General features: G+C 41.1%; 1 protein-coding gene across 1 annotated transcript in view; it reads left to right on the top strand.

Moving 5' to 3' along the window:
• The window catches only part of SLC35F1 (solute carrier family 35 member F1), a 421,767-nt gene that overhangs the window by 376,960 nt on the left and 19,656 nt on the right, over nt 1-25,151 (top strand). Inside the window, exons 5-7 of the mRNA XM_033867657.2 lie at nt 2,651-2,807; nt 5,031-5,083; nt 12,497-12,651. Of these exons, the coding sequence (XP_033723548.2) occupies nt 2,651-2,807; nt 5,031-5,083; nt 12,497-12,651 (365 nt within the window). The remainder of the gene's footprint in view (nt 1-2,650; nt 2,808-5,030; nt 5,084-12,496; nt 12,652-25,151) is intronic.

Below are 25,151 nucleotides of genomic sequence, written 5' to 3' on the forward strand. Positions count from 1 at the left end.
GGAATGATTGATTCACTCTTTTTTAACCACCATTTCCTGAACACTTAATAAGTGCCAGACGCTATGTTAAGCATTTTACATTATTTTGCATTTTTAAATCCTATTAACACTATTTTACGGTATCCTCGCCATAACCTCATTTTAAATTAAGAAAACACAAGTCAGAAAGACTCTATAGCTTGCCCAATGTTTAACAACTAATAAGTGACAGAGATGTGATTAGAACCCATATCTACCTAAATTGAAAGATGTCACCATTCAAAATCTTTACCATGAGATGTATTAAGACCTGTTCCATTGGCTCAACTCATTTAAACACTTATTGAGAACTTATAATGTGCCAGGATCTGTGCTAGGGACCGCAGAGAATATAAAGCGAAGTAAGTCACAGTAGGCCCTTCAACCCTACTGTATAAGAAAACAGGAAGGGGAAGACAGGCAAGTTAACAAATAATAGACGTGGAGTAAAGTGCAGTGGGGGCCATACGCAGTGACAATGGTGTGAAATTCAGAGGAGAGAAAGAAGGCACTGGGTTGAATGAACTTCTTATAACTTCAAATGTGTACATTTGCCCCAAATTTGCAAATCATTATCACTCACTGTGGTTTCAATCATATGTAAATGACACACTTGCTAGATATAATTTTCCCCGTGAACTTTCAGAGAAATTGACTCTACCATGTCAGATATCTATAGCATTAATAGGGCACGAAACATAGAGTAATATGTTGTAATTTCCAGTCAACTAGATACAAATTGTAGGTACAAAATATTATATGAAACACTGCATTATACAATATGGTTGGATAAAATCATGTCCTAGTTAATTTAACTATATTTAATCATCTAAGATTTCATACATGCTATATGTATAGGTACCCACTTTCAAATGATTTAAAAACTGATAAATACACTTACTAGTAAAATTTTAATAAGTAATATTTAATCACTTTGTTACCGATAACTTAGGAAATACTTCTAAACTTGCAGTTACACAAAATTGTATCATTATTAACAATAATTATCACTGCATTGGTGAAAATTGGAAGTAGATTCCATATAGTCAAAGGCTTAACAGAATAGACCATAATGATATAAATGCGGAGTTTGAAAAATATTGTTGAGACTATTCATTGAAACAGTGTGGCCTCTTAGGACTTTTAAAAGATGGACTGATGTTTCCCTAAGTTCTATTAAAATAGTTTATTGTAATTTAACTTTCCTGAATCCATTCATATAAAATTAATGTCATGTAACCAAGAATTCTATCGAGCAGCACTTCCACACTTCACTAATACAACAATAATTGATATTCATAATCATGACCCCATGTCATCACAAGATTCTGAAATGGGTCCTTATTGAAAAGTGACTGAATCATGTTCATTCTAATTTTATAGTCTTAGTAATGGATACTTTTTACTTTATGGGTTATTCCACAAATGAACTCCTTAAAATTAGAAGCTTTGTCATGATTTTCTAGCTGACACATAAAAAAAGATTCATCAGGTTGCTCTGTAACAGCAACCTTCATTTCCCTGGAAGACACACCCAGGGACACAGCCATGAGGTCTGGTTCCTTATCAGAGCCTCCTCATGTTCTTGGGCCACCCACTCCCCATGAGCCCCGGGAGGGTTCCCAGACCTCGCAGTTCCAGACTCTCAGCTCCATTCCCTTGAACTCCAGCAAGCTCTCCTGCCTTTCAGGGTTTCTTTTCTCTTTCTGATTCTTACCAGCAGTGGGAAGCTGTCTTAGAAAAAGTGACACTAATTAGAGTAAATGTGTCTCCAGGGGCGACCACAGAGACGTTAGTGAAGAGGTCTCTCCCCAAGCCCAGCCCAGATTCTTTTATGTGAAACCTCTTCCTAGAGAATGTGCAGTGCTCCCAACTGTACAGTGAACATCTGGCTCTGCAGTTTTAGGTTGTCCCAGTTAATCTGGAAATCCAAGGCTACTCTAAAGTGGGTCTCTTCCTTAGAATCACGCTGGAGAGAGAGCCCTCCCAATCCCGCCTTCTTCTGCCCCAGAGCTGCATGTCTGCTGAGTTCCCATGAGCCAACTACACAGGACACAGCTGGAGGCTCCTTGGGTACAAGCCCACCGTGAGGCCACCGGCTGCTGATTCCCACTGTCCTTCCCTAGCTTCACACTTCCTGGAGTGGAAAGAGTTGGCCTAAGTATAGGAAATAGCTAGGTACAGAATTTATGAGATTGGACAGAAACCAAAATTGAATTTAGAACAAATAGATATTTTTATGAAAGAAGAAAAATACTAATGTGATAATGAATTACATATATTTTCACCCTTATGTTACTTACTTTAGGGGAGTTGAAATTTTCAACCCATAATCCCTTTCGCTCAGACAGAAGACATGGGGCTTCATGGAGAAGTTACAATCTAGAAGAAACTGGTCCCTTTCTTAGCTAGGGAAGACTTCTTGTTGCGGACATAGGCAACCTTTTTATATCACAACGTAACTGGAACACACACAAATGGACTTTACTAAATCTCAGTTGGCAAAATACAGAACGTCTATAAAAATGTCAGAAAAGAATAGGCATAGGAAGCTGATTTTGCCAATGCCAAATTCTTGTTAGGAAAATTTTAATAAAGCTTCCTCTTTTTTTTTTTTTTTTTTGGTTCCTAGGGGAAAATAAGCTGGTAGGGGACCTTCTGGTCTTAGGGGGAGCCACACTCTACGGTATCTCTAACGTCTGGGAAGAATACATCATCCGAACCCTGAGCCGAGTGGAATTCCTGGGAATGATTGGACTCTTCGGGGCATTTTTCAGTGGAATTCAGTTGTGAGTAAAAATTAGAAATTCAGGCAGTCGATACTCTTAGAGCTTATTCTTACAATTATTTTTTCATTTGGGGTATGGTTGTTTGCTTTATTTTACAAAAATCAAAGGTAGAAACCTGTCACCAACCTCCCACATGAAATCTGAAAAACTCAATATCTTTATGAGTAAATTTCTTCCAAACTAAATGAATTTTTAATGGATGTATTTAATGGACTTTGAAGATAATTTACAAGAATACATGAGAAGTACATTGATTCTCCCAAACCAGCCAAGGAGGTTTTACTTAAAGAAACAGACAAACTAAGTGTAAATGCCATGATTTGATGCACTTCCAAAAAGGGGCATTCTGTTTACTACTGACAACCAGTAAACTAGTCTTACTAGTAACCACCACTAGAAAACTCATAGTTTAAATTTTCCTTTTATAAATCTTTTTCTTTTATTGCCCATGGATTTGCACAAGTGAACCATATTTCAAATTCATCTCTTAGGGAATTCCCTGGCATCCCAGTGGTTAGGACTCAGCACTTTCACTGCCATGGCTTGGGTTCAATCCCTGATAGGAGAACTAAGATCCCACAAGCAGTGCACACGGCCAAAAAAAAAAACCAAACAAAAACAAAAAACAAATTCATCTCTTAGAAATGTAGTGTTTCCATTTTCCTTAAATGAGTGAAGATATAACACAGGCATTCACTAAGCATCAAAAAGTCAGAAACAACAATTTTGCAATAATTCTGGCATTGGAACATATAAGTCATCACTGACTAGGCCTCAGAAGTTGTTGCAAGAATAAATGTCAAACAAAGCATAATTTTCCATCAATAAAGGCCGTGGATTTCAGTTTCATGTAAGAGATAAAGAAGGATAGTGTAACCTCCAGTCTAATTTCAGCAAATCCCTCTCTGCAAAGCAAGTAATTCTGATTTCACCAAATCACTTGCTACAAAGTAAGTTCTTTGTCCTGGGGCAGTGTCTGAAATTATTTATGGAAGCTATTTTGGTATCACTTTAAACTGGTTTTGCAAATAGGCTGTTTCCAAGAATCCTCCAAACTTCGGTATCCTGAGATACAGGTGAAAAAAGTCCGTAGCAAACAAGGCAAGGACATGGGAAGACTCTCTAAGAAAGATTTATTTTTGGTTCATTTTGAAAGCATGCTGGCATTTTAAAGTTCCTAAGTTTGGTGCGTCAGCTTGTAAGAGGAAAAGAAATAGCCTAGTTCAACTGTTCCTAACCAGCGTTTCGTAGATGGATGGCTCATTTTATGGATTATTATTCTTGGATCCAAAAAAATATCTTCAGAGATCTAGCACTCATCCGCTTCAGCTGTAGGCCATTAGAGCCGACAGAGCCCTTCAGAAACACTGCTGCCAAAATAGTGGAAGTGGCATATGAGTGTGTTTGGCCAACGGGATACCTTGAGGGCACGCTGAAACCAGAGGGACACCGGTGGAGCCGTGCCCCCTCCCCTCCTGGCCCTCTTCCAGAACAGTGGTTCTCAGCGTGTAGTTCTCTGACCAACAGCGCTGGCACTGCATGAAAACTTGTCAGAAACACACATCCGTGAGCCCCACCCAGATCTACTGAATCAGACTTTCAAGGGATGGGGCCCAGGAAACTGTTTGTTTTTTTGGGTTTTTTTTTTTTGTGGTACGCCAGCCTCTCCCGTTGCGGAGCACAGGCTCCGGACGCGCAGGCTCAGCGGCCATGGCTCACGGGTCCAGCCGCTCCGCGGCATGTGGGATCTTCCCGGACCGGGGCACGAACCCGTGTCCCCTGAATCGGCAGGCGGACTCCCAACCACTGCGCCACCTGGGAAGCCCAGGAAACTGTTTTAACGTGCTCTGCAGGTGGCGGTTTTATACATTTAAGTTTAAGAACCACTGCCCTGAAGAGTGCTCAATCAGAAAACTGATTAAACCTGCAACCTCGCCATAGACTTTTGAGAAAGCATCTAAACAAGAAGAAGCAAAGGCTAGAGGCAGACTGGGTGAGAAGGACTGCGGAGGGTCTGTGCTCCACCATGCCCACTGGCTCACTCACCAAACAAGGTCCTGCAGGGATAAACCTTGGGCTGGGCTGCCTAATGAGACTTGCCTCTGCGTGATCCAGAGTAATTTTTGAAATTCAATTGATTGCTTCATGATTTGTATAAATCTGGTAAGTGAAAAAAGAAGTAGGAGGCGTTGCTTATCAGGTGTGCTTTCTTTCAATTCGCAGAGCTATAATGGAGCACAAGGAGCTGTTGAAGGTGCCCTGGGATTGGCAAATAGGTAAGGGCTTTGCTCACCTAAGATGCTGTTTTTAGTAAACCTGAGAAATAACGTATGGAGAGTGACGTTGGTGGCGGTGAGGCACAAACAAGGGAAGGACTTAGACTGCAAGGGACAAAAGAAAAGGAAACCCCCTTGTCACTTTAGGGATTCGTACACACTAGAAGAGACTGAACTGTATGATTCATAATGTTTCTTAATTAAGCCTCTGCCCATTATCATCACCAAGATGCCATTAGGGTAGACACAGAAGTATGTTATTAGGTTAAAGACCAACTGGAAAGAAAAAATGCCCCGAGGCAGTGGTGGGACACAAATAACAGCAATTTGCTCCAGCTGAGAAACACCAAACTGACGTGATCATTAAAAAGTGGCACTTTAGTAAAGGAAAAAAACTGAACTTAACAAAAAGGCACAAAAGAAAACAAGGTAATGGGCATTCTGAACCCATAAAAACCTTTTCAGAAGGGAGCAGTTTGTACAAAAGACGTGGTTAATTGATCTGGACTTGGTGGAAAATACCAGACAGACTTTGAGCTACTTAATAGTCAGCCAGGGCATCTAGATGCCACCTGTTTCTAAAGTCACTTTTCTCTAAAAGAACATTTAGGACAAGGATTTAAGATCCCAGGTGATGCTCTAATAATGATCACTCAGCCGGCCCTAGATGGGACTGACCTACCCTCAGCCCTGAAATCCCCTCAGTGTCTATACCAAGACGCCTGGGTCCCAGCAGTGAGCACAGAGCCTGGCTTATGGGTATGCTTGGGAAGTGTGTGCCCGGGTGAAAATACGGGTGATTCCCCACTCTGACGCTGGCCGTTTGAGCCATCTCCAGCTCATATGAGCTTTCATGGAACTGACAGCTTCAGTCAAATTCTGCTTCTCCGAACAAGGACAACAGTGACATAAAGCTCCCTGCACCACTTTACCTACCCTTGACCCTGAAGCATCCAGGGTTGACTTGCTGCTGACAGAATTGCCCCTGAAGGCACACCGGGTGCTACAGAATTATGCACAACTGCCCCTGGGGTTATCTCTAGTGACTTCAAGGGCTCCCCAGCCCTTGTGTCTGTCACAGAGTCCTGCGTTTAATTTCTCCCGAGTTGATACAATTAAATGGAAATCAATAGAAGGAAGGGATTGTAGGGAGGAGAGGAAGGCAGCTGGGAAAGGAAGCCAGCTGCAGGTTACAACTGCATTGGCCTTTGTGATTCTCAGAGCCAGGATGTTACCTGTGCTTGGTAACACTTCACATGCAGTGGTCCATGAGTATAAATTAATTTTATATTAATAGTAGTAGCACTAATAAAAAATAATTTGTCCCCTAATTATGTGGATGTCACGTGCATGTCCACCAAGGTTCTGTTATAATTCAGCGTTAGTTGAATATGTCATCAAAATGTAGTTTTATTCTGAGCCCTCGTATTGCCATTAAAATGTCAATCTCCTGTGGTCCAAGATGATGAAGGGAACGCATCATAAAACCATTCGTTTAATTTCTGACTGGAAATGAGGCTCAGATGGTCTATAAAAGGAACCAAATCTTCATCTTTTCTTTCCGAAGCACGGGTATGGGCTGAGTGTTTTTACACCATGGCCATCTTTGTCCTCCTACCTCATCCTGACCTACTACAATGTTCTACTGCTTGGTTCAGTTCTAGGCACATAAAATTCAGTGAATAAATGTTTATTAAGTGAGCAGATGAATGACAAGCAAAGGAGACGGGCTGTCCTGCCCTTTCTCATCTTACAAAAATATAGACAAAAGGGAAGCGGTGGAGACAGGGCAGGAGGCTTAGGCTTGGCGTTGCCCTTTCTTTCTGGGAAACCGGAGATGGTATAGCAGCTACTGGAACTCATGGACCCTAGAGGCAAGGAGACATCAAGGGGATCAGCCTCCCATCAAGGCCTCCCCATGCTCCATGGGAAATCACCCAAGCTCTGATCACTGTGTCCTGGTGGAGCGCTCCTAGCGTCTTAGTTAAGAGACCAAAATCCAAGACTATGTCTCCCAGTATCTGTCGATGCGTTTCTCTCCCTTCCCTCTCTCCACATCAGTAATCCCCATCATATAGTCTCTTGGACAGCTCCTATGGTTGCCATTTTATCAAAGTAAAAAGATTTTTTTTCAATGGAGCAAGTGGGGTGATAAACGTGTTTCATATCTTCTGGATTTGGAAAGCATTTTTTTTAACAGATTCTGTTATTTTCTAATAATATTGGCCAATTGCAAGATGCAAAGAGTAGTTAAAAGCAAGAAGATAACATTCATTTATTGATGCTGTTTGTTTTTATATCTTTGTTTTACTCTACTGAACAGAACGACTGGGTCTGGTTATGTAATCATGAAACTCAAGTGAAATGTAGGACCTAACAGAGCTAAAATGTCCTCCTGTGGAGCAGGTGGACAGATTAGACAGAAATCTAATAACTAGCTTAAGCATTCCCTTTATCCAATTTTGCCATATTGTGTTGAAGGACATGTGAACAAGTGTTAGTTGACGTGCAAGTCCAGTGTCAGAGAAAGGAAAAGTGTGCGTGGGGTCAGCCAACGCCAGTCCGTGGTGTGCTGGGGCCTCACTTTTCTTGCCGTGGGCGATGCTTTCCTTGGTTTTGATTTTGGTTTTGTCCTAGAGGCCAAAACAAGAGATTTGACCTTTCCCTGAAGATGCAGTAATGAGACCACAGAGCAGGAAAGACCTTAAAGATCATTACGAATACAGCCTTTCTTTTTACCGATGCCGAACTGGAGGCCTGGGGAACGGAGGCTGCTTCTCTGGGCTCACGGCTGCCTGTGGTGGGACTAATTTGCGCTCTGAGTCATCCCCCCATCCTGGTGCCTTAGTGCATATGTCCTGAGAAACCATCTTACCTTGCCTTTATTTTTAAGAATTAAAAATAATGTTTTAAAAATCTAGTCTAGTCAAAGGGAAGTAAAAGAACACCAGTGACACCAGTGGGATCCCAAAGAAAGTGATGAGATAGAATATATGCAGCATACACAGACACGTACTATATACATCCATCATATATAAGCATATATAGCACATATCACATGATGTATCATGTATATATGATGTGTTGTGTATATATCATATATAAAATGAGATGCTCATTACCGTCAAATAGGATGCCTCATCCAAGCCCCATTTCTCTTCATAATAATTAGACAACATAAGTTAGTAGTATGTGCTCAGAATTTAAATTCAGGCAGCCTGAGTGACCTGAGGGCAAGCTACTCAACCTCTATAAGCTTGTCTTCTGCCTGTTTGCTCACAGATCTGTTTCTTACCGTTACTCTGCTCTGCATTGCAGAGGCTGACAGCTGACTCATGCAAAATAAACAATGCTTCCCAGCTGCTTTGGTAACTGGCTTTCAGTTAGATTTGGCCAATGGGAAGCAGTAGAAGGGGACTGGAGGGTGGGAGGAAGAAAGGAACCACGGTGTGTCTCCTTCTTTTAGGTCAGGTCTCTAGAAATGACTGAGTGTCCTCTGATTATTCCTCTGCTGGGCTTCCCTGACTTCTGACCTCTGGTAACATGGCCTCCTCCCTGGATCCCTCTGGCTCCAGGGGTGTGAATAATTGACCGCTATTGCTAATGTCTGGGTTGCCTCACCATCCCTGTTTCCCCATCACCCGTTCAAACACCTTTTTAACTTGTGCCGCATATTATATTTCCTCTTTTGAACATGGTATGGACTGTGTTTTTTGACTGATACACTATAAGCCGATTTCCTCACGTGGGTAAAGAGGATAGCAATGGCAGCAATGGCATTACACTGTTGTGGAGATTAACTAATGGACATAAAGTACATGACACGTAGCAAGTGCTCCATCAGTATTAGCTGGTAGGATTCTTTCCAATTTCTTTAGCTTAAATCTCTTTAGTACGTGAGGACAAGAGCTACCAAATTCTGTCTTTAGTGAGAGGGAAAACATTTCAAAGAAGAAATGGTTATACATATACTTTGTAAATGTAGTTATTGCACCCGTCATGTGGTTGTCAGTCAAAAAGTAATTCAGTCCGTTCGTTGGATCATGTCAGTAGATTGTTTGAAAACCCCACATGCACAGCAAGTTGGGCCTTCAGATGCATCACTTACATCCATTAACTAGCTAATGTCCATCTAAGAACGACAAATCAGTAAATTGCAGCGATACTGCATTCCCACTCTCCACTTCATCATGTGTTCATTTGGCTGACCATGCTTTGCTCACAAAACAGGATATTCACACACAAAAACATTGGTTGACCCAGCAAAGTGATTAACTATGATGGTGTATATATTTCACTCCTATCCCTCTAAATTTAATTTCTGCAGTTTTTAAGAACAGGTCTAGAGTGGTTAAGCTTGGAGCATCTCAAGGTAGCCTGATGAGTAGAGTGAAACTCTGCTGCGTATCTATTTTCTTACACCCCTTGGCTCACCAATTTGCTTGTAAAGTCACACCTCTTCTCTGAGCTGCCAATTGTATATCCACTCGCTGCTGGACAGATTCTTTTGGATGATGCGTAAGCATCTAACACCTAACGTGTTCAAAATAGAGCTTTTCCGCGTCCCCTGCATCAGCAGGCGGACTCTCAGTCACTGCACCACCAGAGAAGCCCAGTAAATGGCATCTTGATTCACCCAGTTTCTAAATTAGCCAGAGCCCATGTGAACCCATAGGTGTCTTTGACGCTGTCCTTTTCCTCACTACCCACATCCAGTCTACCAGCAGGGCGTGTTGAGTCTTCACAGACCAGCCACTTCCCTTCATCTCCACTGCCACTCCCAGCAAAGCCACCAGCATCTCTTGCCTGGACTGAGACCCTGCACTCCTCACTGGTCTCCTCCGTGCTTTTCTCCTAAATAGTAACCAAAGTCATCTTTTAGAAATGTAGATCAGATGGTAGCCACCTGCTATAAACTCCTCAGTGGCTTCCCATTACAACTAGAATAAGATCGATTTCTTTCTAAGACCTACAAAGCCCCGTGTAATCCAGCCCCTGCCTAATTTTCCAACCTCCTCTCTTATCACTGCCTCACTCTGTTCATCCTGCTCAGATATTCTGGCCTCTGGCAGCTCCTGGAACCCATCAGGGTCTTTTCCTTTGTAGGTCCTCCTGCCTAAATTATTTTTCCCCTGGCAACCTCCTTTAGTCCTTCAGCATTCAAGGTGAGTGCCACCTCCACCCCTCCTAAAGCAAGCCCGCCGTCATTCCTCATAGCAACCCTTTTCTTCCTTCATAGTGCTAATACCAACTCTAAGCTTCCTGTCTGTCCTGTTTTCCATTGTATTGCTAACCCATAGCAGAGTCCCTAGAGCATAGTAGGTACTCAGTGAATACATGGGTGAATAATTGAGTGAATATAAAACATCAGCTCTCACATGTGAGAGTCCATAGTGTGCTAGGTAAGGTGATGGGAGGGTAGGATTGTGGAACTTCCTAGCCCAGTCACATATAATTGAAAAAAAAAAAACAAATTTAAGGCTCTGGTTCCTGGACTATGTTCTGGTCAAGTTTGATTACTTTTAGTGGATTAATTTAGGATATATTTTATCCCTAGTCTGTTCATCTCAGATTCCTTAAAGGAATACTGAATTAATTTTTATGTCTTTTCATGTATTAATCATAGGTTATTTAATATTGCATTTTTAGTAACTTGGTTTAAAGGAAAATGAATTATAAGTAGCATGAAACCCAAGTACAGGAAAATTGAACATTTTTAGAGAATTAAAACTTTGATGGAGAGCCAAAAGCCATCTGACATTACTATGATAGAATATCCACGAGAGGACTTGTATAATTTACTGAACGAGAAAAGTGATTATTCCAGTTTCCTCTTAGGGCATTTCCACCACACTAGAGGGGGCTGTTGTACTGAGTTTGCTTACTTAGTGTTCAAAATAAAATTCTTATATAGACTTGGCATGGCTTTCCTTAAACTTTCCTTAAATATCAGAAACATATAGAATAATGATTCATGCCCTGAAATGCTTTTCATACGGGAAAACCAAATTTCTCTATGGAGGGATCCCTATTCTTCTCAGTCACAGGGACTGGATGTCTAGTACCTACCAAACCCTCCAAAATTCATAGGACTCAAGAGAAGTAATCTGCCCACAGCCTAAAGCAGACACATGTAATCAAGGTTCCTTTGGAAATGTTGGATATTTTATTACATAAAAATGCCCAGGGCTTCCCTGGTGGCGCAGTGGTTGAGAGTCCGCCTGCCGATGCAGGGGACACGGGTTCGTGCCCCCGTCCAGGAAGATCCCACATGCCGCGGAGGGGCTGGGCCCGTGAGCCATGGCCGCTGAGCCTCTGTGTCCGGAGCCTGTGCTCCGCAACGGGAGAGGCCACAACAGTGAGAGGCCCGCGTACCGCAAAAAAAAAAAAAAAAAAAAAAAAAAAATGCCCAGAGATCCACTGAATCGTGTTACTTATGCTTATTCTATGCCTTATTCTTTCAAGGTAGAGAAATGAGCATAATTTTTCTACATTTGTGTTGCATCAACATCTAGGAAGTGATGAACCAAACTCTAGATTTAGCCATAATCTTCTGTTTGGGACTCAACAAAATTATGTACTTATGGAATTAGTATTAACAATTGTGTATCTCGTTATAATGAGAGAGAGAGAGAGAATTTCAGAGGATGAGGGACTGATCACATAGCATTTTAAGGGCATTTTTTTCTTCTTTTTTATCTTTCTGTTTTGCAAAACTTTGTTCTTTGATGGTCTACAAAGCATTTACCTATCTATTTCTAAAACAGCAGAGCCTGCATGTGAGAGCCCACGGTATGCTAGGAAGAGTGATGGTGGAATAGGACTCTGGTGTTGGTGGTAGGGCTGAGCAGGATTCACAAATCTGGAAGAAACTGACAGATCATCTTGTGTCAAAGCAATGAAGTGATTTGCCCAAGGTCACACAGTTAGGACTTCAGTGCAGTACTCGGACTTAGTGCACATCTCTTTGTCATGTAAGCCCTTCCATTTTAAGGACTGTGTAGTTATTCACCGTTGTGAGCAATACATGACACCAAGTAGTTTTGTTCCTATGTTGCAAATAAAAAAGAAATGAAAAAAGTTTTAAAAGACATGGGTACTAGAAACTACTTACAGTGCAACCAGAAATAGAATTTAGAAAACCTGACCCTATGTTCTGACTGTAGCCACTAAGAGGTACTCCTTCCCGGAAGAAGCAAAACATCATATATGTGTGAGAAGCATGTGGTTTTTGTTCCACGTGCAGATTTTCACTTTTTATTTTATGTTTTAGCTATGTATTACCCAATAATAAACATCCGTTAATAGAGTGAAAGATAAGTCGGGGCACCATTCCCCTTCCTTCACCCACTGTGGATCCACAGAGGCCCTGGAGGAGGCTGTGACGTCGCCTCTCTTTCCTCTCCCCATCAGGACTGCTGTACGTTGGCTTTAGTGCCTGCATGTTTGGTCTCTACAGCTTCATGCCAGTGGTCATAAAGAAAACCAGCGCCACTTCGGTCAACCTCTCCCTGCTCACCGCAGATCTATACAGCTTGTTCTGTGGATTGTTTCTCTTCCACTACAAGGTAAGTGGAGTCAGTGCTCCTTTCTGAAGATGATACTTTGTAGGAAGGAATGCATATAGGTAGGAATACTCTGCTGTGGAATTGTCCCAATTCTGTGATTTTGCATTGAGAAGCAGGAATGTACCTCTGTGTGCTAACCCCCATGACCTGGGTATTCACATTCCAACTATAAGACTGAAGCAACATTTTGTCATAAGAGACTAGTCACTACAGACATTTGATAGTGAAAGATAAGAAACAGCTCTAGAGGGAAAGGCTTTCAAATAATGGGGGACAGTTTTTCTGACATCATTCACCCCAGAAGCTACTCTTTTTCCAGCCAAAAGCTAGGGAGACTTGTACAATTCTCAAGCTATAACTGCCGAATGGTTTCTGCCAAAGGCACCAGAAGAGTGTATTCTCATTGGAGAAAAGACACAGTTCCTGCAGTTTCTGTTTTGCATGGATTTTTATAGCAAATGTGAATGGAAAATGCTAATGTATTCAAAATAGTTTTTATTATATCAGCCCTAAAGAAGAAACTATTCAGTACAAAGATGGCAATCTCTTCAAGTGTAAGACTCTACCCACATCCTCACCCAAGGCAGGCATGACATTGGTTATGGCCCACTGAGGTGTGCTATGAGAGGCTGTTTTTTAAACACTGCACTCACTGATTCATCAACAATTGACTAGAGTTGGTATGTGAGAAGAGACCCGCTTGCCATTCCTTAACTAGTCCTATAAGATAAGGGTCAGTGGGGACTATGAAAAAGGTCAGTGTGAAAAAGGACAAGTAAAGGATACCCAAACAGATAAGACCGAATTAGGACAGGCCAAAGAAGAAGAGACAGAAGAACAGAGGCGCTGCTCTGGGCCACTTCTAGCCAAGTGCTTCACCAGCAGTATTACAGGTAATGTCATCATCTCACGGATGTGGCCAGTTGATAGGGCATCTTTGTGGGCAGGGCATGTTCCACCAGGTCACACTGGGTTTGGAGGTTCCCGGAGAAGTGCTGAGCTGGAGGGAGTAAGTACTTGAGATGATGAGCAGAGGCCAAGTGGCAGAAGTGAATGGTCAGAAATATTACTGTGCTAAGCCAGAATCATAGCCAAGAAACAGACCGAGAAGAGCAGACACGGGCGGAAAAGAGGTCGCCAACGAGGTTGGCAGCTGGGAGGACCAGAAACAGACCTGGGAGATGAGAGGTGACGAAAGCAACTGTGGCAGCAGATAGGGGTAAAATGCTGAGTCCCTGTTTTACGTGGAAACTTCTGCCAAGCGTGGTGGCAAAAATGGCAGCTGAAAGAAATTGTCTATTGCTGGACAGCAGTTGTACATTGTTGGTAATTTGTTTTGTCTAGTTGGTACAATCTGTTTCCTGAGTGCACCCTGGTCCTCATAAGGGTGAAAAGTAAAGTCTCAGCGTGTTCCCCCCATTGCTCCCCACCAGTGTTAGGAGGACCACCTTCCCTCAGAATCCCCCTCCAAACACACCCGATTCTTTTCCAGAGCCCTGGGGACTGCTCAGCCGGGGTCTCATCCGTATAGCACAGTAGCTGCATTTTTCTGTCTCTCCTCTACAGCTAAGCATCCGCATCTGTTGTGGATGAGTTCTGTTCTCAGCACTTCCTCCTGTAATTGTCTTTGTAAGGTCCAACTAGAAGAATCCCTTTAATTGTCCTTGAGGAAAGATGACTGAAACCTATGGTTTTGATGAAGGACTACGGTCACTTCTTGGGCAGTCCGGATCCAGTTCGGCTCTCGGCATCCTCCATAGCAGTGTTCTGGAAAGTCTGCTTTCACCAGGGGTACTTGCTAAAAATGCAGATTCCCGGGCCACACCCCTGAGCCACAGAATCAGCATCTGGGGATGCACCTGGGGGAGTCTGCTCCTCCATGAGGCTGATGTTCTCTGAATTTGAGAACAAATACCTGAAAAGGGGTCCCTGCAGTGCTCGTTCATATTTGAGTCTGTCACTCCTCATACTTCCATTGACTTTTGGTTAGACCTGGGGCTCTCTACATAAACAAGCATCAGAAACTGGGAAGGCTGAGGAACCAGGTAAATTCTAATTCTCCCAAATTCATCTTCTTCTCTCATCATTTGTATGTTACTGCTAACTTAGGATAAGTAACTTTGGGGAGGAGGAAACCGTGTAGTACCCTGTCATCGTGCCATCAGAAGGGAACCTGTGTTATCCGAAAATTACATTCCTGTACTCACCTATTTGGAGGTGTCATAGATGTTTTTTAATTCTTAAAGCAATGCTTTTCGCTATACATTTCACTGTTCAAGCAATGCTTTTCACTGTTACCATTTAACAGATAAATTTCCTTAAGGTAAGAAAACACAATAGGTGTTTTCTCTAGTTAAAATTGATTCCTATTGTCTTTCTTTAAATCAAACTTTCAAGATAATTGTAGCTACATATGCAGTTTTAAGAAATATACAGAGTTCCCATTTACCCTTTACTTAGTTTCCCCCATTGGTGACGTCTTGCAAACCTGTGGTATAATATCAGGATTTTAACATCGACACAGTTAACATGCAGAATATTTCCATCCCTACATGGGTTGTTCTTGTTGCCTTTTTATAGCCAGGCTTACTTGTCTCTCACCCACCTCCTTAACCCCTTGAAACCACTAATTTATTCTCCATTTCTCTAAATTTGTCACTTCCACGTAAATGGAATTATACAGTATGTAACCTTTTGGGATCGACATTTTTCACAGCATAGTTTCTCAGCGTAATTCTCTGGAGATTCATCCATATTGTTTTATATATTAGTAGCTCCTTTTTTATTGCTGAGTACTATTCCACAGTATGGATGTACCACGATTTATTTAACCACGCACTCAGTGAAGGACTCTGGGTTGTTTCTGTTTGAGCCTATTACATGTAAAACTGTCATGAACATTCATGTACACGTTCTTGTGTGAACAGATTTTTCATTTCTCTGAAATAAACAACCAAGAGTACAATTGCTGGGCTTATGGTTGTAGCATGTTTAGTTTTATAAGAAACTTCCAAAATGTTTTCTTGAGTGACCTGTTATCTTTTGTTGCAAAGAAATACATATCAGTTGTGAGAAAGTCAGAAAATACAGATAATTATTGTTATACATTAGTACCATTTACAGGGCATATTACTTTTGTAGTGCACATATTTGCAGTTCATATATATTTTAAAATTTAATTACACCATGCATACTGCTTTGTTACATGCTTTATTTAAACTTAGCATGTAGGGACTTCCCTGGCTGTCCAGTGGTTAAGACTTCGCCTTCCAATGAAGGGGGTGTGGGTTCGATCCCTGGTCAGGAAGCTAAGATCCCACATGCCTCACAGCCGAAAAACCAAAACATAAAACAGAAGCAATATTGTAACAAATTCAATGAAGACTTTAAAAATGGTCCACATCAAAAAAAAATCTTTAAAAAATTAATAACTAAATAAACTTAGCATGTATATATTTCCTTGTCTTTGCGGAGCACAGGCTCCGGACGCGCAGGCTCAGTGGCCATAGCTCACGGGCCCAGCCGCTCTGCGGCATGTGGGATCTTCCCGGACCGGGGCACGAACCCGTGTCCCCTGCATCGGCAGGTGGACTCTCAACCACTGCGCCACCAGGGAAGCCCTGGGCATTAGATTTTTAAAGACTCCCCGGTTGACCCTAGTGTGCAGCCAGAATTGAGTCATTGGTTCAGGCAATTTATGTGGCTGCAAGCAGGTGGCACTAGGACCAAAGGGTGAAGGTTATAAGATTATAGTGAAATAGAAGGAAACCTTGTTAGCAATTAGTCATCCGAAAGTGGACTAGACTGTCTTGGGGGTTCCCCTCACTGGAGGAAGCTGGGCAAGAATGTGAGAGGGATAACGGAGAGGGGACTCACACTTCAGTACTGACGATTAACCCGTGACCTGATCTTATTTGGTTTTACTACAGTCTGCAGTCAGAGTTTACCTTTCACCTAATCATGATGTCTTTAAACAACCTTCTGGTCTGGTTATAAATATCTACAAGTCGAGAGAGAAGGGCTGTTTGCTCACAGATGTTGCTTACTCAGGCAGAACTAAATGATTAAATGAAGCTCTCCTGCCCAACATTGATTATTTGCTTTTTCTCACCTTCCGTCCTTGGAAAAAATCCATTCCTTTCCCCACCCATCAGTCCACTGTCTGCAGCTTCTCTACCTCTTGTGCTGACTGAGCAATAAAGCCCCACATCCCAGGGAAGCAAAAGACCTAATTCTGAAGTGGACTATCTACGTGGTATAGTGCTCTTGCAAACTCTAGTTTTACAAGACTTTTGAGAAGTGGTCGTATATTTCTGTTCTTTAGTACCTAACAACACTATTGAATCCAGAACAGTAAATCTATAGCAATCCATGGAAATTACAGGAGATGAGCTTTACTGGGCCTCAGAGACCCCTTAAAACCAAGCCCAGGAAGAGATTCAGATAGGAAGTTTTCAAGTTGATGGTGTGTTGGCTTTTCAAGGTCAAAGCTTGACCAGTTATGAACTCTATCCCCTTGTTTATTGAACACAAGGACACTTTTGAAATTGAAAGGGTATGGGTTTCCTGTGGCTACTGTAACAAATTACCATGTACTTAATAGTTAAAAACAACACAGATTTATTACCTTAGGGTATTGGAGATCGGAAGTCTCACTTGGTTAAAATCAAGTGTTAGCAGAGCTTGGTGGCTTCTGGAGGCTCTAGGGGAGAAACTGTTTCCTTGCCCTTTCCAGCTTCTGGAGGCTGCTTGCTTCCTTGGCTCGTGGCCCCTTCTTCCATCTTCAAAGCCAGCAGTAGAGCATCTTCAAATCTGACTGCCATTCCTGCTTCCCTTGTAAGGACTCATGTGATTACATTGGGCCCACCCAGATAACCCAGGATAATCTCACCATCTCAAAATGCAATGCGTAACTTAATCACATCTGCAGAGTTCCTTTTACCATGTAAGGTAACATATTCACAGCTTCCAGGGATTAGGGTGTGAACATTTTGAGGAGGCCATCATTCTGCCAACTACAGGAGACCCATTAATAATTTACACCAACACAAATAAGGGTAATGTCTCCAAGCCGGACCAACTGGGACATGTGGATGTGCTCTTCAGAAGCCAAATCTGGGCAATGAAGGTACTCTCCACTTACACACACTGGGATCTGTTGAATTTCCCAACTGCTTTTAAAGTAGTTATGTTACCTGCTAATCTGTCACTTTAACAAAGAAAACACTAAGTCAGGTGGTGAGAAGATGAATTGGGGTGAGAAGACTACTTCAGTGTCTGCCGTGTGAAGCATGAATTCAGCAGTCTGCTGTGGCAAAAAGAGCATGTTCTGCAAAGTCAAAGGAGCGTAGATTGAGTTTGTGGCTTCTGTTTACTGTTTAAGGGCTTTGAACCAGCTATTTATTCTCGTCCAACTTCAAGGTGATTAGACTTGCCTTAGGGAGTTTTTGAAGGGATTATGTAATTTTTGAAAGGTGACCAATGGTGATGCATTTCTCTGATTGAATGTATGGTTCAGGATTAGTAATCCCTATCTCATTCCATTTTTAAGATGTTACTCTTATTTTCAGATTTTGTAACTGGATGTGTAGCTTTTAACAGTTTTGTTAGAGATTTCTCTTATTCCTTATTTGAAAAGGCAAAACTGGGGTTTCATGCATAAAAATTTAGAAAATATTGTATCAGTCATTTTTAGCTGAATTCCTTGATTATTAGATTGCTTATAATAGAATTTTTAGGTGATAGCCATAAATTTTAAAATTTCAAGTGTTGTTAAGATAAAATATCAATCATTCTTTCAAGATATGCCGTCATGTGCTGAACATTCTTCAGGAAAAAAGCTGCCAGTGTTGAATATGCAGGGTATTCCCTTTTGCCTGACATTTAAAATAGAAAATGGCTTACTTCACATACTTTGCTATTACCCTTTCAAGGCTTAATATTGCCACAGAATTGCTGTAATAAAGTTGAGCGTAATTTCATGAGAAGTGATTATTTTTGTAGCCTTATCAAAATAAATAAAAAATTGATAGAGAAAGAAATGAACAACGTAAGTTCTCTCAAGTCCCCTTTAAACACTCCACTTAGGCCATTGGCTTACCTGGCCCCCCATATCAAACAGCCTGAAACCACAGGTGATCCTAGTGAAAGAGTAATATTTCAGGAAGGTAAGGGCACCATAAAACTTACACACTTACATCAGGAAGACGTTTTTACCATCCAAATATTCACTACTAAAAAAAAAGGTAGAGAGAGATTTCAAAATCATTTGTCTAAGAATGCCACTTTATTCTGGGTAATGTGATTCACGTGAATTTTTGAGAACTTCATCTGTATGTTTTAGTCGCATTTTTATACCAGATAAATATTTATAATTGCTGCAAGTTATTTTCAACAAGTAATCAGAAAAGTTTCTTACATCATCAACTGCCTATTCAGGCAATCCAGATAACATCCTATGATCCACCCTGACCCTCTCTGTCAGCCACTAAAAATTACCTCCGAACATGCGCCAGTTTCTCGTACTAGTTTTGTTGTTATTGTTGTTACAGGAGACTTGGCAAGAAAAGTTTAATAACTCTGGATGCGGGGCTAATTTAATAATATGTTGTTGTGTACTAAATTTAAAAGAACTTCATTCAGCAAATGTTTACGTATTCTATGCCTGCTATGCTCCAAACACTGTTTTGGTTCTTCACTATTTATAAATAAAGGTGACAAGAACAGCAAAAATCACCAGGCGGATTAATGCAAAGGATGAGCTTCCAAACCACTGAAACTTGAATAGGCCAGCAATCTCAAGCATCCTTAACATCTGAGTTTCAATGCCAGAGTTTGTAGAGATTGCATCAACAGCGGAATCTTTCATTAGCCACAGATATGAATCTGCAGCCAAGCAACCCTGTTGATCCTTGGCGACAGTGAGCAATTTCAGTAATGGGACTGCACTTGAAAAGCCCAGGCAGGCAGCTCCAGCCTGTGGCGGCTGATGACCAGAAAGCAGTACTTCACATCTTATTTATAAAAACACCTGCATAAGTAACCAGTTATATTTCTTTTTGTAAGAACAGCATCTTAAAAGGCTGTGAATTTTAAGTATAATACTCCCTAATGCAATTATTAATGGGAGATTCTAAAACTGACACAGCTTTTATGACTCTTCATATTTTTTCAACTGTCACTGGTGAGTAGAGAATTGGAGAAACTAGCATCACTGAGGCCCCAAAGCATTTCACATGAAATACCCAGGTGTGAGAGCAATGAATGTTTAGACTTGGTTTCCCCCTGCCTGGAAACTCAGTACAGTGTCTTTTGAAGTTTCTGTCTTGCAGAATTAGAGTAAGTGCTTTCGTGGGTGGAAGGGAGTGCTTCCCAGGCAGCCATTCAGGAACCCAGGCTCCTTCCATCTTGTGGCTCTGCCATCCTCTGGTGCAGGGATCAACAAACTATGAACTGTGAGCCAGCCTCCTGGTTTGGCAAATATAATTTTCTCAGAGTACAGCAACGTCCATTTCTTTGTATGTTATTCATGGCTGCTTTTGCCCTACAACAGCAGCACTGCGTAGTTGTGACAGAGACTGTGTGACCTACAAGCCAGAAATATTTACTATCTAGCCCCTTAAGAAAAAGTTTGCCTGCTCCTGGGCTAGGCTCTTGGAGTCCTCTTCAGGGCTCGCTGTAAGACAGCCTAGAGACTTCTATGGCTGTGTCTGGAGTGATGTATATAACCTCCTCCTCACTCTATTGGCCAGAACTCAGTCACATGGCCACATTCTATTGCAAGGGAGGCTGGGAAATGTAGTCAAGCCGTTTGTGCGGGAAGAAAAGAAAACAGGTTTGTTTAGTGAATGAGTAGCCAGTATCTGCCATATTAGCAATTTCCATTTACCAGAAATATTGAAAGGATTAGAGAAGTTAGGGATAAATTGTGCGGCAGGTCCAGAATTATAGCCAGAAGTCAAAATTCCTTCTACATGAATCTATTCATAAATTCCACATCACAAACAGACATTTTGAACTCATATCATCAGGACAAGCTGTAAGGAAAAATGGAATGAGCTAGAAGTGTTGCAGAAGTTTCATATGGAAAGGCTTGTGGTTGGGCTGGAACACAGCCAGGAAAAAACAGCTAGCTGTCTTCCAGGAGAATGCATGGGATGTGTTTGTCATCAGGGTGCATAGCCTGGCCCCCTCCTGCACAGTCAGACACCTAATTTTGTCAGCAGACCTGTATGGATCCATCTCCCATGGGTGACCCAAGCACATGGAAATCAGAGCATCAGTTTGCTGAGATAAAGAACAAAGATCAGCTCAAACATTGTCTTGCCTAAAGCTGAGACATCACTCTATACATCTCCAGGGGCTACTATAGATGGAAGATTTCTTTTAAACTCTATACTTAAAGTTTTGAGAGTTTTTATCTATTTCCTCCATGAGAGATGATTGATATTATCCCTTCTTCATTTCCTGACTTCTGTTGTACTGTTTTTATGTTGTCAATTATTTTAATAGTTAATTTCTATCAATATAATCCCTATGGTTTTAAAGCCTGTATTTCCATACTTACTACATTTGCTATACCACCAGTCTCTGAAATCCAGGCTCTTTTCTGAATTCCTTATCTTGATTTTTCTCTTATTTGGCTGGATTTCATCACTATTGGTATCGTCAGGAAGCAGGGCTGCCATGCATGGTTGTCCAGGCTGTCCACAGTGCAATTTGTCCATTTATAAGGAATATGTTCCAGCAGATGGTCAAGTGCCTTGAAGAGGGGAGACTTTATAGTTACTGCAAAAGTGCCACTGGGCTAGTGGTGGGTCTGTCCGGAAGTATTCTTTGCTTCCTTGAAAATATGTCTTATGTTTGTTTTCAAAGGAGAACATTTTTTAGGTAACACTTTCTTTTTCTCAGAGCTTTATAGCTATTGAGAGGTTTTTTGTTTTAAAAATTGAGCGCTGCACCCAGTCCTTTCCAATCTTTTGAGTGACTGGATTTTGTCATTAAGGAATTTGGTTTTATTTTTTCCCCAAGAGTTCACAAGTGTGGTATCTCTGGGTTTTCTTCTGTTTGAGAATGTCTCTGATGTCTTTACACTTGTAAGTCAACTTGGTCTATGACCTGTCCCACTCCCAGGGGTACAGTTCCTTGGTGGCCTTGAAACTGCTCCCCCAGTTCACCCCAGAGGCCCAGATAATGGCAAGCCCCAATTCCCCTGCCTCCTTGAGAATAAGAGGAAGAAGGGAAAGGTTTTTTTTCCTAAGAATGTTTCGTTGACTTTTCCCTGAGTTTGCCTAATCACCACTTAATCAATTCTCTCCAAATTGGAGAGAGAGCTGAAACTATCTTCACCAAAATGTGAACCCGCGTCCAAGGGCAGGCAGAATGACAGAGTTGTCACAAGCCTGAGCCCAAGCTCTGGAGTCAGAGCACCTGTGTGCATTTCAGCTCACTCCCTACCAAGGGGCCCCTACCTTTTTTGTGCCATGTGTCCCTTTGGCAGTCTGGTGAAGCCTGAAGACCCCTTTTTCAATGTTTCTAAATGTCTAAAATAAAATACGTAGCATTACAAAGCAGGCTGGTTGTATTAAAATAAAGTTATCAAAATATTTTTAAATGTGATGCTACAGTAATATACAAACCACAAGATCTGGAAGCACCTCTAATAACTATTATCATTTCAAAGCAGTGACGAGTGTAAGCAATATTTGGAGACATCTGTGCAGCAATTGTAGTGTGATATAAAAATACATGTGATTTCTATTGCGAAAGAGTCTATGGTACAACAATACTAATGTAGCTCATTGCTTACATTTATGACAAAGACATGTTAAACGTCAGCTAGAGGTCAATGAAATTAAAAATCCAGGTTTCTTGTCCAGGTTTGAAGACCCTCTGAATTCTATACAAGAACCCCTGATGCTACCAGGGGCAAAAGTTACTTAATTTCTCTCAACCTTAGTTTCCCCATCAGCAAAATGGGGGTCACAATAGTGGATACTGTATAACTGGTAGCATTAGGGGTCCTTATAGTAATGAAATAGTGTGTGTAAATCACCTACTGTAGCTGGCACAGTGAACACTCAGTAAATAGCGCCATTATCACGGATGGTAGAATTTTGAGTGCTTGTATTTCATGTTCTTCACTTAAAAGTATTGGCTAAATTATGTATTGCTGAAACACTATCTGAACATTTGTTATTTTTATAATCATAAAAAAAATTATTTTCAGTTCAGAAATACATAAGGCTAGCAATCCCCTCAAATAAAAAGGAAATCTAAATACGAATCTCTGCCATTGAAAAATGGGACAAAATTGCAATGAGACTCTGATTAGAAGTTTCTAAGTGGTTTATTCTTGGTTTTAATTGACAAACATGGACAAAAAATTAAAGGGTTTCTCTGTTTGTTTTCCTCATTCTTTTTACATAACTAAAACTCTTCACTCATTACATTGCTAAGCACCAACTTAGTCATATGCTTAGTTTCTTCCTCATTTAAATATATTTTGGGATGTGGTTCTATTTTTTAAATAAATACACTGTAAGCCATTCTGTGGGGCCTCACATTTAGCAATGTAACTCAATGCAACTTGAACGTAAGTTTTGGCTACCAGTATTACATCTGGTTCCTTCTTGATGCTCCACAGAACCAGGCATTTTCGTGCAGGAGTGGAGCTATTTCCCATTGCTCTGGAAGTCTCAGCAGTTAGGGATTATGTTGATGTTGCCTTTGTGCACTAGCCAGTCACAGCTTTAAATGAAACGACAGACCTTATGTAAGAAGTAAGTTCTAAGCTCAAGACGACAGGGGCCATGCATGTCTCCCTCTCTGCTGGATCCCTGATATCTGGTACAGGGCCTGGCATGGTAGTTGTCCATCAATTATTTATTCAATGAAAGGCTTATTTCTATAAGAAACATTAAAGGTTAAACTTCAGTTTTCTAAGCTGAATGTTATCTAGGAATTTTCACATAGGATGCAGAAAGGTTTTGATTGATACGGACTCTTTACATCTCAAGTTGACGAAACCTGCTGAAAAGTTCAAAATTTAGATCCCACAATAGCAAGTCACTGTTTTGATTCACTCTTTGCATTGATGGATTGCTTAGGGACCATCTCAAGGGAACATGGGTATTAGAAACCAGTTCAATGCCATAATAACTGTATACATTGTCATGGGAGACAGGAAGCATGGAACTCACATCAAGGTTGAAAATTGGCTAAGACATTTATTCTATTTACAGAAAAAATCATATCTAATATTCAGATTTATTGTTCATAAGTCATCCCACAGTAAAATTGTGAAATGTCATTATCATATACTGTATTTCTGTATCTATATCTGTATTTGTTGATGTGTCTACATCCACGGGGGTCCACAAACAGTTCTGTAAAAGTTCAGACTAGAGATATTTCAGGCTTTGCAGGCCAGACAGTCTTTACAGCCACTCAACTCTGCCATGGACATGGCTGTCTTCCAATAAAACTTTATTTACAAAACCAGGCAGCTGCCAGATTTGTTAGTTTACTGACCCCTGATGTGGACTGTAATTGTCCTTGCAAACTTTTCCCTAATCTTCAGCACCAGGAAGCAACCATTTCCTCTGCAGAGTGTATCATTAACAGAGCTGCTGGAACGCTGCAGCCTTCCAGCATCAACAAAGCTCTACACAGAACGCTACAGATTTTTTTGCACTTCAAGTGTGTGGACTTGTTTTCAAAGCTAATTGTAATCGTTTCTACGCAGCTTTAGAATAAGTGGAGTATCCGCCTCCTATCTGAGTTCTTGGTGGCATCTAAGGCCGCATCTGTTAGTTTGGTTATAAGGATATCTGTGGCATGCATACAATACGGTGAAACGTCTTCAGTTTATTGGTTAAATTGTTTTCATTTTACGTAAAGGAATGAGTAGGGTGCCAATGCAAAACAACAGTCCTGGGCTAAGATGGATATTAAAGCCATAGCTTACAGAGAAGGAGGAAGCAAAGCCATCTGGAGACAGGGAGCACATCCTAAACTGATTTTCTGCATACTGTGTGCCCCAGGAGAAACAACAATATCAGATAATAACAATAATATTATCCAATTAACTTTCCCAGAATCACGTGTCCGGAGAAAACCATTGTATATATGCACAGGTTAATTTGACAATAAAGAAGGTCGTTTCCAAGTGACATATGTCCTTACAGCTTAAGTGACTTCTCACCATCTCCCTCAAAACAATATACTGAGAGAGACATATAGAGACATATAGATGGGTATATCAATTCATGGATGTCAAATTTAGGGGAAACCTCTAGATTTTTATTTTAAAAAAATGTGTTTGTATAATAGTAACATAACCCAAAATTCACATTTTTTGCAACTCCTAAGGCATTAGATAATTTAATTTTTAATAATAGGTACAAAGAAAAAGAAATGACCAGTGTTGAATGTCTGTCACATTTTTTATAGCACTGCATGGATTTCAAGTATTATACAATTCTGGGAAAAAGTAATAA

The sequence above is a fragment of the Tursiops truncatus genome, chromosome 12, assembly GCF_011762595.2.
Source record: "Tursiops truncatus isolate mTurTru1 chromosome 12, mTurTru1.mat.Y, whole genome shotgun sequence".
Lineage (NCBI taxonomy): Eukaryota > Metazoa > Chordata > Mammalia > Artiodactyla > Delphinidae > Tursiops > Tursiops truncatus.